This window comes from Phacochoerus africanus, chromosome 5, assembly GCF_016906955.1.
Source record: "Phacochoerus africanus isolate WHEZ1 chromosome 5, ROS_Pafr_v1, whole genome shotgun sequence".
In the NCBI taxonomy this organism is placed as follows: Eukaryota; Metazoa; Chordata; class Mammalia; order Artiodactyla; family Suidae; genus Phacochoerus; species Phacochoerus africanus.
In genome coordinates, this window is record NC_062548.1 from 124,732,237 (window position 1) to 124,747,209 (window position 14,973).

General features: G+C 46.4%; 1 protein-coding gene across 2 annotated transcripts in view; it reads right to left on the reverse strand.

Annotated features, from left to right (window-relative positions):
• Positions 1–8,216: 8,216 nt before the first annotated feature.
• VSNL1 (visinin like 1) overlaps positions 8,217–14,973 on the reverse strand; it is a 110,013-nt gene continuing 103,256 nt past the window's right edge. For both annotated transcript variants that reach the window (XM_047782605.1, XM_047782606.1), the window contains 2 exons: positions 14,236–14,451; positions 8,217–9,203 (listed from right to left, as the gene is read on the reverse strand). In XM_047782605.1, the coding sequence (XP_047638561.1) occupies positions 9,006–9,203; positions 14,236–14,451 (414 nt within the window). In that variant the 3' untranslated portion in view covers positions 8,217–9,005. The remainder of the gene's footprint in view (positions 9,204–14,235; positions 14,452–14,973) is intronic.

Consider the following 14,973-nt stretch of genomic DNA (forward strand, 5'->3'; position numbering starts at 1 on the left):
AGTGTCTGAGTTTTTGTGATAGTTTTTGAATGTTGTTCTTTATACAGAATGGGAAATAGAATCCTCAGGTAGCCAAGCATCTCTTGTTGAGCTGAAGATTATTCATTGCTTTGGCCTCAAAAAATTTTGGTTTCAACTATCATAAGTGAAAATATCCTCAATATTCTAATTAATGGTTATATTAATTAGAATACAAAGATTGCTTTTTTGAAATATGTTTAACTTCTAAAATAAAGCTTTAAGTTTGTATGCATTTAAGTTCATGCTTTTGTGAATTGGGGAAGATACTGACAAAATTGAGCCTGTTTGTGAATAGTGACTTGAATTCCTCATATACTCTTCCACTCCTGCTTTCTAATCTGGGTAGCTTTGCCTGAACTGAGTCCTGCAAAACGAGGAAGAAAAGCTCTTAAATCCTACCTTCTTGGACATGATTAAAATCATTCTCAAAATGTAATTAGTTTTAGTAAGCCAAGATGTAAATGATACTGTCACTCATACTGATAATCAACACTAAAGATTCATCGCCTTCTTCTTAAGTACTTTCCACAGTTCCCCTCCTCCCTTACTCTCATCCCCTGGTGCCTTTTTGCGTATCTTCAGAATGTCTGGGCTGGGTAAATTATACATACACACATATATGTGGAGAGAGAGAGAGATCAGAATGTCCCCATTTTATTGCTTGGGACTCACAAATTGGATCAGAATTGTTGCCGACTATGGTGAAAAACAAGTGACCCAGAGTGTCTGATTAAGTTTTCTGAGTACAAGTTAGATGTGGTACAAATGAGTACAAATTATTACATCCTGAGTCACTTTCCTGGTTAGATTTATGACTTGTTTATTCATCTACATAGAGGCCTATATTTTGCCTAACTTAGATTTTTCAGAAGAATTAATTTGGAACTTAAGAGTTCCAAAAGTTTAAGCAGTTAGGAGTATCTCATGAACTAAATGCCTATGTTTTTTAACTGGAACATGTTTTGTTCTTTAAGTCAGTTGTTTCTTTGAGTCAGTAAATGAAATTTGCTTCATTATATATAATATTGATACCTGGCCTATTACATTTTGGCTAGGGCTCTGGATAGAATCCATAGGAACTAAAGCGGCGTAAGAATACTCACTAATCATTTTGCTGCCTAGTTTTACTTCAGTTTAAGGATATAAAGAGTAATTCGTTAACATGAATAAGTTCCTGCCATGTGCTGTTGACTTTGTGGGTGTGTGTGTCTTTAGGGTGGCACTCACAGCGTAGGTAGTTTCTAGGCTAGGGGTCGAATTGGAACCAGAGCCACCGGCCTCCATCACAGCCATAGCAACGCCAGATCTGAGCTGCATACTTGACCTATGCCGCAGCTTGCAGCAACAACGGATCCTTTAACCCACTGATACTAGTTGGGTTCTTAACCCCCCGAGCCATAATAGGAACTCCACTAGTGACTGTTGTAAGCACTGGGAATCCTACTGTAATATGGAATCTGCCCTCATGGACCTTAAAGTCTAGTTAGAGAAACATAGTGCCATATGGTAATTGCTATGAATACTAAAGCAGAGTAAGGATTTGGGAGGGAAGTGGCATTTTGGACGAAGTGTTAAGGAAAGACTGCAGAGTAATGGTTAAGCAGAGACCCAGAACAAGTGAGAGAAGAGCTATGGAAAGATGTAGGGTTAACAGTTCAAGGCAGAGGAAATAAGTGCAAAGGCATTAAAGTGAGAATGAACTTCCTGCCCAAGAATCTTAAGGCCAGAGCTTGGTGAGCCTATGGGATGAGGTTCAGAGGCAGGCAGAAGCCAGACTGAGGTCCTAGGCAGGTTTTCAGACCAGGTCTGGTAAGCATCTTCAAAGAATCCCTCCGACCGCTGTGGCTTAGGTTTGGATGAGAGTAGGGCAGACATGGAAAGAGAGGCTAGCTGGAGGCTCTTGCAGTGATCCAGGTAAGAGGTCATGGTGACTGGGATTAGAGTGGTGGAGAGAAAAGGGTCCAGACTGGAAATGGAGAGGCAGTGGAACTTGCCAATGAGAATACACTGGGCCCTTGACCAGTGTCGGGGGTTAGGAGGCAATGACCCTCCAAACCAATGATCCCTGGCCCCACTCAGTGGTTTAAGGATCTGACATTGCCGTGAGCTGGAGTGTAGGTTGCAGACAGGGCTCAGATCTGGTGTTGCTTTGGCTGTGGTGTAGGCCAGCGGCTGCAGCTCTAATTACACCCCTATCCTGAGAACTTCCAGATGCCAAGGGGTGTGGCCCTCGTAAGACAAAAAAAAAAAAAGGGAACTTCTAAGGTGTACCTGGCTGGATGGCTGAATTTCAGAATTGCTATGAACTAGAGGCTGCTGTGAGCTTTCTGGTTCTTCCTTTTTTTTAAAGTGTCTATTGCAATTATGCTTTGCCATCCCAATGTCCTGGGTTGTGTTGGGAAGAATAATTATCCACTATCCACTGGGTTCACAGGCTTTGGGATCAAAAAGAGTGGTACTCAGTGGGCTGGCCCTGACGAACCCCATCATGGAGGCTTTAGATGATGAGATTTGGGGCCTCAAGCTGCCCCTAAGGTCAATGGTATGAGGCTCTAATGGTTGCTTGGGAGGGGTTAAGTGCATTTTGTATGTGAAAGAGGTGTGAATTGTGGCTACAGGGCAGAGTGTGGTGTTATTTTCCAAGCAACATGAATCCTGTCAGGTGTTCTAGAACCTTGCCAGTAACCTATCAAGACATAGAGACAAATTTCCTTCTTGACTGTGACTAGGTTTGTGGCTTTCTTGTGACCAATAGTGCTGCTTCCTGACTTCCAACAGGTCAGAAAAGACTATGAAACTTCCAGTTTCTTGGCAGGAATACTTGTACTGGCGACTTGAACCCTAGGTAAATGGTATGACCGCTCTGAGGTCGCCATGCTGCGTGGAAGCACAGAGGAGCCCATGTGGAGAAGCCTTGAGGCTGGAAGAAGAGAGATGCCCTATCAGCTCCCAGCTGCCCCACGACCTCTTTCAGCTCAAGCTATCCTGTGTCTGCAGCTTCCGGAGACCCCCCAGCCAGAATCAACCAGGTGAAGCTTCTCAAGTTTCTGACCCACATAAGCCTGACAAATAAGAAAATGATTGTTTCTATTTTAAGCCACTGTGTTTGGGGATAAGACGTTGTGGTACAGTCCACGGAAACAATTCCTTTTTTTTTTGTTTGTTTGTTTTTTGTTTTAAATGGCCACACCTGGGGCATATGGAAATTTCCAGGTTAGAGGTGGAATCAGAGATGTGGCTGCTGGCCTAAACCACAGCCACAGCAACACCAGATAGATCCCAGCTGCATCTATGACCTCTTCTGCAGTTGGAGGCAACGCCAGATCTTTAACCTACTGAGTGATGCCAGGGATCAAACCCACATCCTCATGGAGACAATGTCAGGTCTTTAACCCACTGAGCCACAATGGGAACTCCACACGGAAACAATGCTAACATGTTGCTTCCGTTTATTTTGTGTGCCTTTGGTGTGCTTCTCTGAAAATGTATTTTTCATTTCTATGTATTATACTCTGCAATAGGTTTTATTGTTTTTATCCTCCTTTCAGCATTTTATTTTTTTAATTTGATTTTATAATTTTTATTTTTTCCACTATAGCTGGTTTAGAGTGTTCTGTCAATTTTCTACTGTACAGCAAGGTGACCCAGTCACCCATACATGCATACATTCTTTTTTCTCACATTATCATGCTCCATCATAAGTGACTAGATATAGTTCTCAGTGCTGTACAGCAGGATTTCATATAAGTGATATCATATGGTATTTGTCTTTCTTTTTCTGACTTACTTCACTTAGTATGAGAGTCTCTAGTTCCATCCATGTTGTTGCAAATGGCATTGTTTTATTCTTTTTTATGGCTGAGTAGTGTTCCATTGTGTATCTATACCACATCTTCCTAATCCAATCATCTATTGATGGACATTTAGGTTGTTTCATTATTGCTACAATGAACATGCGGGTGCATGTGTCGTTTTCAAGGAAAGTTTTGTCCAGATATATGCCCTATATAAGACGTTGTGGTACAGTCCACGGAAACAATTCCTTTTTTTTTGTTTGTTTGTTTTTTGTTTTAAATGGCCACACCTGGGGCATATGGAAATTTCCAGGTTAGAGGTGGAATCAGAGATGTGGCTGCTGGCCTAAACCACAGCCACAGCAACACCAGATAGGATTGCCGGGTCATATGGTAGTTCTATGTATAGTTTTCTAAGTTATCTCCATACTGTTTTCCATAGTGGTTGTATCAATTTACATTCCCACCAACAGTGCAGGAGGGTTCCCTTGTCTCCACACCCTCTCCAGCATTTGTTATTTGTGGGACTTATTAATGATGGCCATTCTGACTGGTGTGAGGTGGTACCTCATAGTAGTTTTGATTTGCATTTCTCTAATAATCAGTGATGTTGAGCATTTTTTCATGTGCTTGCTAGCCATCTGTGTATCTTTTTTTTTTTTTTTTTAAATCTTTTTGCCATTTCTTGAGCTGCTCCCGTGACATATGGAGGTTCCCAGGTTAGGGGTCGAATCAGAGCTGTAGCTACTGGCCTACGCCAGAGCCACAGCAACGTGGGATCCAAGCTGCGTCTGCAACCTACACCACAGCTCACGGCAACGCCGGATCCTTAACCCAATGAGCAAGGCCAGGGATCGAACCTGCAACCTCATGGTTCCTAGTCGGATTTCTTAACCACTGAGCCACGACGGGAACTCCAAAGCCATCTGTATATCTTCTCTGGAGAAATGTCTGTCAGGTCTTTTGCCCATTTTTCAATTGGGCTGTTGGCTTTTTTGCTGTTGAGTTGTGTACGTTGTTTGTATATTCTAGAGATTAAGCCCTTGTCAGTTGCATCGTTTGAAACTATTTTCGCCCAATCTGTAAGTTGTCTTTTGGGGTTTCTTTATAGTTTCCTTTGCTGTGCAAAAACTTGTCAGTTTGAATAGGTCTGATTGGTTTATTTTTGCTTTTATTTCTGTTGCTTTGGGAGAATGACCTGAGAAAAGATTTGTAAGGTTGATGTCAGAGAATGTTTTGCCTGTGTTCTTTTCCAGGGGTTTGATGGTGTCTTGTCTTACATTTAAGTCTTTAAGCCATTTTGAGTTGATTTTTGTGCATGGTGTGAGGGTGTGTTCCAGTTTCATTGATTTAAATGCAGCTGTCCAGTTTTCCCAGAAACTCTTGCTGAAAAGACTTTTTCCCATTTTATATTCTTGCCTCCTTTGTCGAAGATTAATTGACTGTAGGTGTCTGGGTTTATTTCTGGGTTCTCTATTCTGTTCCATTGGTCTGTGTGTCTGTTTTGGTACCAGTACCACACTGTCTTGATGACTGTGGCTCTGTAATATTGCCTGAAGTCTGGGAGAGTGATGCCTCCTGCTTGGTTTTTGTCCCTCAGGATTGCTTTGGTGGTTCTGTGTCTTTTGTGGTTCCATATTAATTTTGGGGTTGGTTGTTCCCTTTCAGCATTTTAAAAATGCTCATGTGACTGTGTGTACATTGGATTCCTGCTGATGCACTGAATGCCGGAGGCTGCATCCACCGCACTTTACTTCCCTGCCTATTCCTCTAGTCGTGAACCACTAGATCACCTCTGGTTCCCTCAGCAGAGACAGTTGTCACGGACATCCTGGGACAAGTACAGCCTCCTCTGTGAGAGCTTCCTGGGACAATATAGTCAGGAGTGAGAACGCTGGGTCAGAGGGCATAGGTACACTTATTCTAACCATACTGCTGGACTGGCCTCAGGATCCTGCACCATCTACACCAGCAAGCAGTGAGGATTAAAACAAGAAGATAACAAGGTGTTCACTCGTTGGCCCGATTTCGAAATTTTATTTATAAAAAGAACCATGATCCTGCTGGAGGGTTGGTTTTTCTTCAGTGCCCCAAATGCCAACGTGGCTCATTTCCTTCACTTGGGTCTTACATTAGTATCACCTAACCAGCCTGTAGCCACTGCTGCATCCCATCAGTCTCCATCCCTCTTTGCTTGCTGTGGTTTTCTTCATCGTTCTCACAATTAGACGTGTGTGTGTGTGTGTGTGTGTGTGTGTGTGTGTGTTTATCGTTTGTCTCCCACCATAAGAATGGTGCTGGGACCGTACTAGGTGATCCGTGATGTTTTGCTATGGGTGCATATGGGACAATTTGCTATGGGAGCATATGGGAATGTACTAGGTGATCAAAGACATTTTGCTATGGGTACATCTTTACCAAGGACCTTTCTAAGCCCCCCGCTCCCCAGCTCCTCACCCCACCCCAGCCTCACTTAGTCAGAGGAGTCTGAACGGCCCCACCCCTTCCTGGCTCCACTTTGGACTCACCAAGCACAGGGGTTAAGGGCACCAGGACATCCTATTAGCACCCGGGGATGTTCTCTCTGGGGCAAAATTTGGTTCTCTCAGGGTTTCAGGCACTGTTGGTGTCCTATAGGAGGAAATTTGCTCGATCCCATCTCTCGTTGAATGGATGAGTGGAAGCATCAGGCCCTGTCCTCTGGTTTCATTTCATGATCCTAAGACAGACAAAGGGAGAGTATTTAGGGAAAAAAAAAAAAAGGGCGCACCATAAAAGTGAATGCTTCAGCACTGTACTGTCGGATATGGTAACTCCTAGCTACACGTGGCAAATGAAATTTAAATTAGTTGAAGTAAAATGAAAAAATGCAGTTCATCGGTCACACTAGCTGAACTCAGTGTTCGACAGCCACATGTGACCAGGCAGATTCCAGATGTTTCCGTCATCCCAGAAAATTCTGCTGGACAGCGCAGGAGAAACACACCAGATCCATCCAGGTTTGTTCTGAAAATGCAAACCCACCTTTAGCGTTCTTGATGGACTCTCTCTGCCTCCCTGCCTCGAGCTTAAAACAGGATTTTGTTCCATTGTGAAAACACTTCTGATTTGGAAAGACGGAGGGCCTCTTTCCTACTGGCTTCTTTCAAGGACGCTTCCCAGCCTGCTCTGCACCCTCCCCACAGTGCGTAGAATATGACGCACCGCAGTCAACACTAGCGAGCATTTTTTGAGAATGAGCAAGTTTTACATTTCACTTAAACTTTATGTGCCATATTCATTGCCCCTTTTAGGGCCAGGGTGAAGCATGTGGACATTGCCTTTCTCCTTGCGGTTGTCATGAATTTCTTTGAATTCCCAAGTTGTGTGTTTAAAGGTAAATTGATCTGCAATGAGAAAGACTGTGCTTCCTGAGCAGCACGTCCCAAATGCTAAGCGTCATTCTACAGGTTGTGGTCTTGTTTCAGTTGTGTTGTTCTGTTACTTATTCCAAGTAGCATAGTTTAAAAGAGCGAGAAGTTAGGGAGTTCCCATCATGGCTCAGCAGAAACGAACCTAACTAGTATCCTTGAGGTTGCAGGTTCAATCCCTGGCCTTGCTCAGCGGGTTAAGGATCTGGCGGCGTTGCCTTGAGCTGTGGTGTAGGTCGCAGACGTGGCTTGGATTCCGTGTTGCTGTGGTTGTGGTGTAGGGCCAGCAGCTGCAGTGCAGATTCAACCCCTAGCTCGGGAACCTCCATGTACCATGGGTTCAGCCCTAAAAAGAAAAAGAAAAAAACACCCTAAAAGAGACATTAAACTACATATTATACACACAGACAGTGTCTGGAACAAGGGAGTCCAAATCATTGTCCCCAGGTTAGAAATAGAACTAATGGATATTTATAATGTTAACGTAAGGGTCATTGAGTTACATTTCCTCACTTTTCTAAAGGAAGAAACCAAGACGCACAGAGGAGATCGGACTTTCCCAAGGCTATAGGAATGTTCGACGGCAGAGCCCCTTAACTATTCCTGTTCAAGCATAGAGGAATTTGGCTTATTGCATAAATCATGAGGGTCTATTTAGACACTGGATTGCTTACTTTTTCTTTTCTAGTTTATAAAAATGGGGTATTTGGAAATACCTAAATTTGATTTAGTCTGTGTCTGAAGTTCTTTTTTGGAAGTAAGTAAATGTTCATGTTTCTTCACATTTGGAAATCAAAATTTGGATAAACAGATAACAGAGGACAAGGTTTGGTTTCTAAAATGGGAGCCAAGTCACTGGCAATCTTAATGTATGCAAAAAATGAGTATTATTCCAAAAAAAGGTATATTTAGTAAATTGTTGCTACTGACCTTTGCTGATTATGAACATCTGTTTCAATTAAAATTATGAAAAAAGAACTGAGGGGAAAAGTCAAATGTTATAAATTTATTTGGGACATCTATTGCCACTTCTTTGGAAGCCTTTGAAAATTCAAGCAGAAATCAATACACATCCTTTTTTTTTACTTTCAATAAATAATATCTTTGTGTATATGTATATATAGATAGATATGCTTAATTAATGAGTCATTTAGCAGGGTTTTTAAGTTTTACACTACATTAATTCCAACACAGCTCTTTCCAGGTCGATAGGATGCAAATGAGGTAAGAATTAAGGCAAACCTAAAAGGCATGCAAATGTACATTTCTATTCACTGGGAATACAAGCTCTTGTGTGGGGACCACACCGAGGAGCCAAGGGCCGCTCTGTGTGTGTGTCCAGTACTATTTTACAGGAGATGGTGACACAGCTTCTAATTCAGTTACATTACTGTGGGGGATCTCAGTGCCACTAACACCATGTAATCAAGGAGACACGAGCATTAGCAAAACACAAACAAGAAATCATATAACTCTTTGCAGCACATTTCTGCCCAGGCTTTGGAGGAGGAAGGTTTTTTGTTTGTTTTTTTTTATGAAATGATATTACACATATCACATTGTGGCTGGTTTGTTTTATAATATATGCTTTTTAAAATTCATTAGCAAATGACATTCTCATGCACACAAGTGTTTCAAACACAAGAAGCAAGTCCATTTATAGGTAGTCCAAGCAAGAGAGTGTGTGTGTGTGTGTGTGTGTGTGTGTGTGTGTGTGTGAATAGCTGCAGACTGAATGGAACATTGAGACTTTTGCGCAGTCCGTAACGTTGACCTTCGCTCATTTCTGAATGTCGCACTGCAGAAGTAATACGATGGAAGGGTCGCTCTTCGCAGCTTCTTTGAATTCATCCAGGGTAATCTGGTCGTCTTTGTTCTTATCCATCTTGCTGAAAATCTTGTCTACTCGCTGCTCGGGCGTGAGGCCATCCTCATTCATTTTCATCATGATCACGGTGCCCACCATTTTGTAGATTGCCTGGGGAGAACAAGCAACAGGCCGTAAGTCCTCCTCTGATCGGTAGCGGATTTCAGGGGACGTCAAAGGACTTCTGAGATGGTTTTACATAAAGGATTTCAGCAGACGTCAAAGGACTCCTGAGATGGTTTTAAGTAAGAGAGAGATGCAACCAAGTGTGTGTGTCTCAAGACCAACTGGATAGAGAAGAAGTTTGTGTGACTCCTGGGGTTTCTGGCCAGAGGAAGTGAGTAGCAAGAGTCGTGGTGAGACCAAGAATCATGGGTTAGGGACGGGTTCAGGGAGGAAAATGGCCAGTTTAGGTATAAACAGTCTGAGTTTGAGGTCCGATAATAGTCAATAAGCACCACTCCTTGGAGCTTTAGGAAAAGATGAAGTGTGGTCCCAAAGGATAAGAGACTCACAATCCGTCAAGAAAGCAAGTAGAAATTATCCCCGAAAGAAGTTAGTTTACGGTGAGCATGAGCTGTGTCACGGACTCTGTTAGTAAATTAAAGAACAGAGTGGGACTTCCTGTGGCCCGGTTCAATTAATTCTGCATAGTTAATTCTCAACATGGGAATGAAAGGTAAAGTAGGTTTCTTTCTTAGCAAAGTGTCTTAGAAAATATACACAAAGACTTGTAGGTGAACATTCATAGCAGCGTTATTAATAACAGCCCCCAAGTGAAAATAGCGCAAATGCTCATCAAGATATGATGTATCTGGGGAGTTCCCGTTGTGGCTCAGCGGTAACGAACCTGACTAGGATCCATGAGGATGCAGGTTTGATCCCTGGCCTCACTCAGTGGGTTAAGGATCCGGCGTTGCCGTGAGCTGTGCTGTAGGTCACAGACATGGCTCAGATCCTGTGTGGCTGTGGCTGTGGCTGAGGCAAAGGCCAGCAGCTGCAGCTTCTATTTGACTCCTAGCCTGGGAACTTCCATGTGCCATGGGTGCAGCCCTAAAAAGCAAAAACAAACAAACAAACAAAAAAGGCCAAACATATACGGTATGACTTCATTTATGAAATGTCCGGGAAGACAGATCCATCGAGGCAAAGCAGAAGGATAGTTTCCGGAGCCTAGGGGTATGAACGGGCATGCAGAATCTAATCGGGGAAAATTTAAATGTTCTAAAATTGGATTATGATGATGGATGCACACTTTGGTAAGTTTACTGAGAATCATTGAATTGTATAGCTGAAATGGGTAAATTTACGGTCTGTTAATTACAACTCAATAAAGTTTTGAAGAATACCCATCAGAAAGAGTAAAGTACTAACAAGTGTTTCACTGAACAAGTAAATGTCTACTGAGATAAAACATTTTGTTTGCTCACTTTTATAACTAGGTTCTAGTGTTGATTTATGGTGGGAAAAAATTTACAAAATTTGACTTTATTAGAAGCAGACTATTGGAGTTCCCGCTGTGGTTCAATGGGTTAAGAACTTGATGTGGTGTCTATGAGGATGCAGGTTTGATCCCTGGCCTTGCTCAGTGGGTTAAGTATCTGGCATTGCCACAAGCTGTGGTGTAGGTCGCAGATAGTGCTTGGATCCACTGTTGCTGTGGCTGTGGCACAGGCCGGGAGCTGCAGCTCTGATTCAAACCCTAGCCTAGGAACTTCCATGGGCCGAAGGTATGGCTTTAAAAACAGAAAAGAGGAGTTCCCGTTGTGGCGAGTGGTTAACGAATCCGACTAGGAACCATGAGGTTGCGAGTTCGGTCCCTGCCCTTGCTCAGTGGGTTAACGATCCAGCGTTGGCGTGAGCTGTGGTGTAGGTTGCAGATGTGGCTCGGATCCCGCGTTGCTGTGGCTCTGGCGTAGGCCGGTGGCTACAGCTTCGATTCAACCCCTAGCCTGGGAACCTCCATATGCCGCAGAAGCGGCCCAAAGAAATAGCAAAAAGACAAAAATAAATAAATAAATAAATAAATAAATAAATAAATAAATAAATAAATACAAAAGAAAAGAAAATGAACAAATAAGTAATAGAAGCAGATTATTATTATTATTATTATTATTTATTTTTTTTTTTTTAGGGTCGCACTAGCAGTATATGGAGGTTGAATCGGAGCTGTAGCTGCTGGCCTACACTGCAGCCACAGCAACGCGGGATCCAAGCTCCCTCTGCGACCTACTCCACAGCTTGCGGAAATGCCGGATCCTTAACCCACTGAGCAAGGCCAGGGATCAAACCTGTATCCTCGTGGATGCTAATTAGATTCATTTCCACTGAGCCACGATGGGAACCCCAAGAAGAAGATTATTGACATTTCATTTGATGAACAGTTGGTAGAGGGGGTCCAGATTAGCGAGAACTGAGTGGAGAAGGAGGGAAAAGCAGACACGCCTGGATTTTAAAGACAGAGGGGGCATCCACCATAAGCTGCCACTCTTACCCTGTCCTTCAGGGGCTGAAATGAACAAGGCTTAAAAGAGGCAACAGGCAGGAAGAGAAGTGCCCTATGGATGAGGTCACAGCAGAAAGAAGTGCAGACACACAAAGTCCACCTGGGGCCTCGTCTAACAACTCTGAACATGGCCGTGTCCATTAACCGTCTCTAAGATGTAGCCTGGCAAGCTGACCATGAACATGACCCCCAGGGGAAGCATGTTCCAGATACAGACCCTTACACTTCACACCAACGTAGGCCGAGGTCACGTCAGACTCGGAACTAAATAGGAACGTGCTCCCCCACGAAGGAGGCCCTGGAGACTCGCGTTTCATGGGACACGCCCGGGGGCATCAAAATGTTTAGCACTGTCTTCTCTGAAAACAGGATATGCTGTCACCTGTGCTTTTCTAGGAGGAAATAACCGTCTGAAGTACCCTCTCATTCAACCAGAACTTGTGGACCTGCTAGGCCTGTGCACAGCACCTCAGGGCAGACGCACCATCCTGCATGGGGTTACATGGCCCTTGCTCTTCCGTCCTCTCCTGACCCTCCCATCACAGCACCTGCCTCTCTCTGTTCTCAGGTGCCCTTGTGTGGACGCGGGCCGTCAGGCCAGTGAGCTCCTCCAGGGCCGGCACTTGCTGCTTTTCACATCTGTCTCTGCCCCACCTGCAAGGAGGCTGGTGCCTGCAAAGGCTGACCCCAGGCTACGGGGAGCCCGAGAGGGCGGTGGAGAACTCTGGGGTGAGGTGGGCCAAGACGGCTTTCAGGACAGGTCGAGATAAATTGGACTTAAGGGTGAGACGGTTCCGATGAGTCCAGAACCCTGAAGGACATCCCAAGGTGACAAGCACGGTAGGCACAAAAGTGGCCAGCAGGGAGTGAGGGGTCCCACATAGACAGCGAGGCCGCGGCGGAGGGGACCAGCTGTCAGAGATTCGTGTATCCGGGTCCAGCACCGAGGAAGTGCTCTGTAAAGATGTGATAAATGAGGAGCAGCTCCTGAAGCACAGGGATGCTCTAAGACTGCATCACTTATTGATCGGCTGGGTCCTGAGATAGTGGCTCAGCCAAGGGGAAGCTGGAGGCAGGAGAGGGTGCCAGGGCACAGGTGCAAAGGGCCGGAAGCTGGTGGAAATCCTGGAGCTGGAGGCAGGGAGCCACACACACCGAAGACACATGAAGGGGGACATGGCTGATGAGAAGGAAGGAAGCTGAGAGTTGAGGCAGATGGTATTTCCAAGGCAGACAGGGCCTCGAGAGTTAGCTGCCCTTCTCTGAGCATTTCCTACGTCAGGAAGCGTGCTAGGTGCTTTGCACAGCCTCTCCCCCAATCCTTACACTAGACTCGGAGGGCAGGTTTTAACATCCTTATTTTCTTTCACGAAGACATTGAGGTTTTGCTGCTCAAAGGCCCACAGCCAGGAAGCAGCAATGCCAGGTGTGACTCCTCGAGCTGCCCTTGCTGCTGTTAGATCTTCCGCTTCCCCTGGGAAGGCATGTGGGTACTAGCGGGAGAGAATGGACTAAGGATGCTGAGAGAGGGAAGGCAGGGCTCCAGAGGACACGACGGGAGCTCACTGCACCGGAAGCAGCTGTAGTGGGAGGACAGCGAGTGCAGCATGGTGGGCATCTGGGGGTTTGGGCTACTGTCTCTTGCCAACATCCCCTAGTTTTCATCCGGGGATCGACCCTCCCTGAATCTCAGCCCTGTGTGGATGAGGCCGCACCCCAGCTCCAGGGAGGACCCCTTGCCTCTTGCCTGTGGTCACACGGGCTGGTGCAGAGATGGGCACACTTGCCAAGAAAAGACACTGACTCATTCATCAGCAGTTAAGTGCCCGCCAGCCTCCAGGACTGTTCTAGGTTCTAGGGATACAGTGGTGGGGGAGCAGAGCCCTCTCTTAGAGCTTGTGTTTTGTTACGTAAGGTTATGTGGGGCGGTGCTAAATGCTGCGACAACATGCAGGAAAGGCGTTGGGCAGCAGGGGGTGGGGGCTGGGCTCTATTGGGGGCAGGGAGCACAGGAAGGCAGGCTGCTGGGGGCGAGGTGAGGTCATAGCTCTGAGGTGAGGGGGTCAGGGAGGGGTTCTGGGCAGAGGGAGAGGACATGGAGACCCTGAAGGGAGGCTGTGTGTTCTAGGAAAGCCAGGAGGTCCAGGTATCTCGAGGGCGGTATGCAGGGAGGAGCGTGGAAGACAGGTCAGAGCAGCGGGCAGGGGGTCCTGGGATGTTTGCACAGACAGCTGACAACGATGCCTGTTCCTGTGGGGTGATGGGGACCTGGGAGCCATGGGCAGCATCTTGTGCCCCCCATGGTGGAGGGGGCTGGTTTGAGGAAGAGGTTGGCGTCCCGCAGAGCAGAGTGAAACCAAGGGCCAGAGAAGCCGGATCCTGATACCACCCCTTTCACCCACTAGCTTATGTTTGTGGCACACCTCACAGGGCAAGTGAGAGTGGCTGATGGACAGTCAGCTTTGGACCTCTGACAGCTTGGACCTGTGACATTTCTCAGGGCTGCGCTGGAGCCAGGCACAGAGAATACAAAGCCTGGCAGGGCTCCTGCTGGGGATGGGGGAGACAGGGGCATCTTCCCGGGGCTGCCCTCCTGCCCGCAGCCCAGATGGGGACCACGCCCTGGGGCCGCCTCACCTCGATGATCTCCAGCATCTCCACCCGCGTGATCTTGCCGTCACCGTCCAGGTCGTACATGTTGAAGGCCCAGTTCAGCTTCTGCTCAAAGCTGCCCCTGGAGGTGATGGACAGGGCGCAGATGAACTCTCGGAAGTCGATGGTGCCGTCCCCATTCTTGTCAAAGGTTCGGAAGGCGTGCTGGGCAAACTTGGAGGCGTCTCCATACGGGAAGAACTACAAAGCAGAGCACACAGGGTTACCGTCAGAGGTTGGAGGGGGCGGATCACGGGGCCCAGAGTGAAGGGCCGCCTGCGCTTCTGGCTCACAGCCCCGGGCGCTCTCCCAGGCCGCGGCATGAGGGTGACAGGCTGGCCCGCCTGGATGGGGGTTTGGGCCAAGGGCAGGCCAATGGAGCACTTCCAGTGTCCTTACTCCCAGGCCCCTCACTGCTTCCTCTGGGTGAGGCTGGGGACCCTCAGCTTCTGCGTCGGCAGGGCCTAGATTGGGGCAACTAAGACTCCTTAACCGTGGCTGCCCTGGTCACTTTCCTCGAGGACTGGGATGGAGGCAGCAGCCAACTTCTCTCCCCACGTCCTCTGAGTGAGACCATCTAGGCCTTTCTGCCAGAGGCTCCCCAGCCCTTTCGCCCCCCAGCCCGCAGCCCTTGCCCTGGGCGGGGTGCCAGTGTCTGACTTCTTTCTGCAGGAACTTTTCTTTTGCAGCCCCTTTAAAACCCACTCAAAATACAACACGACC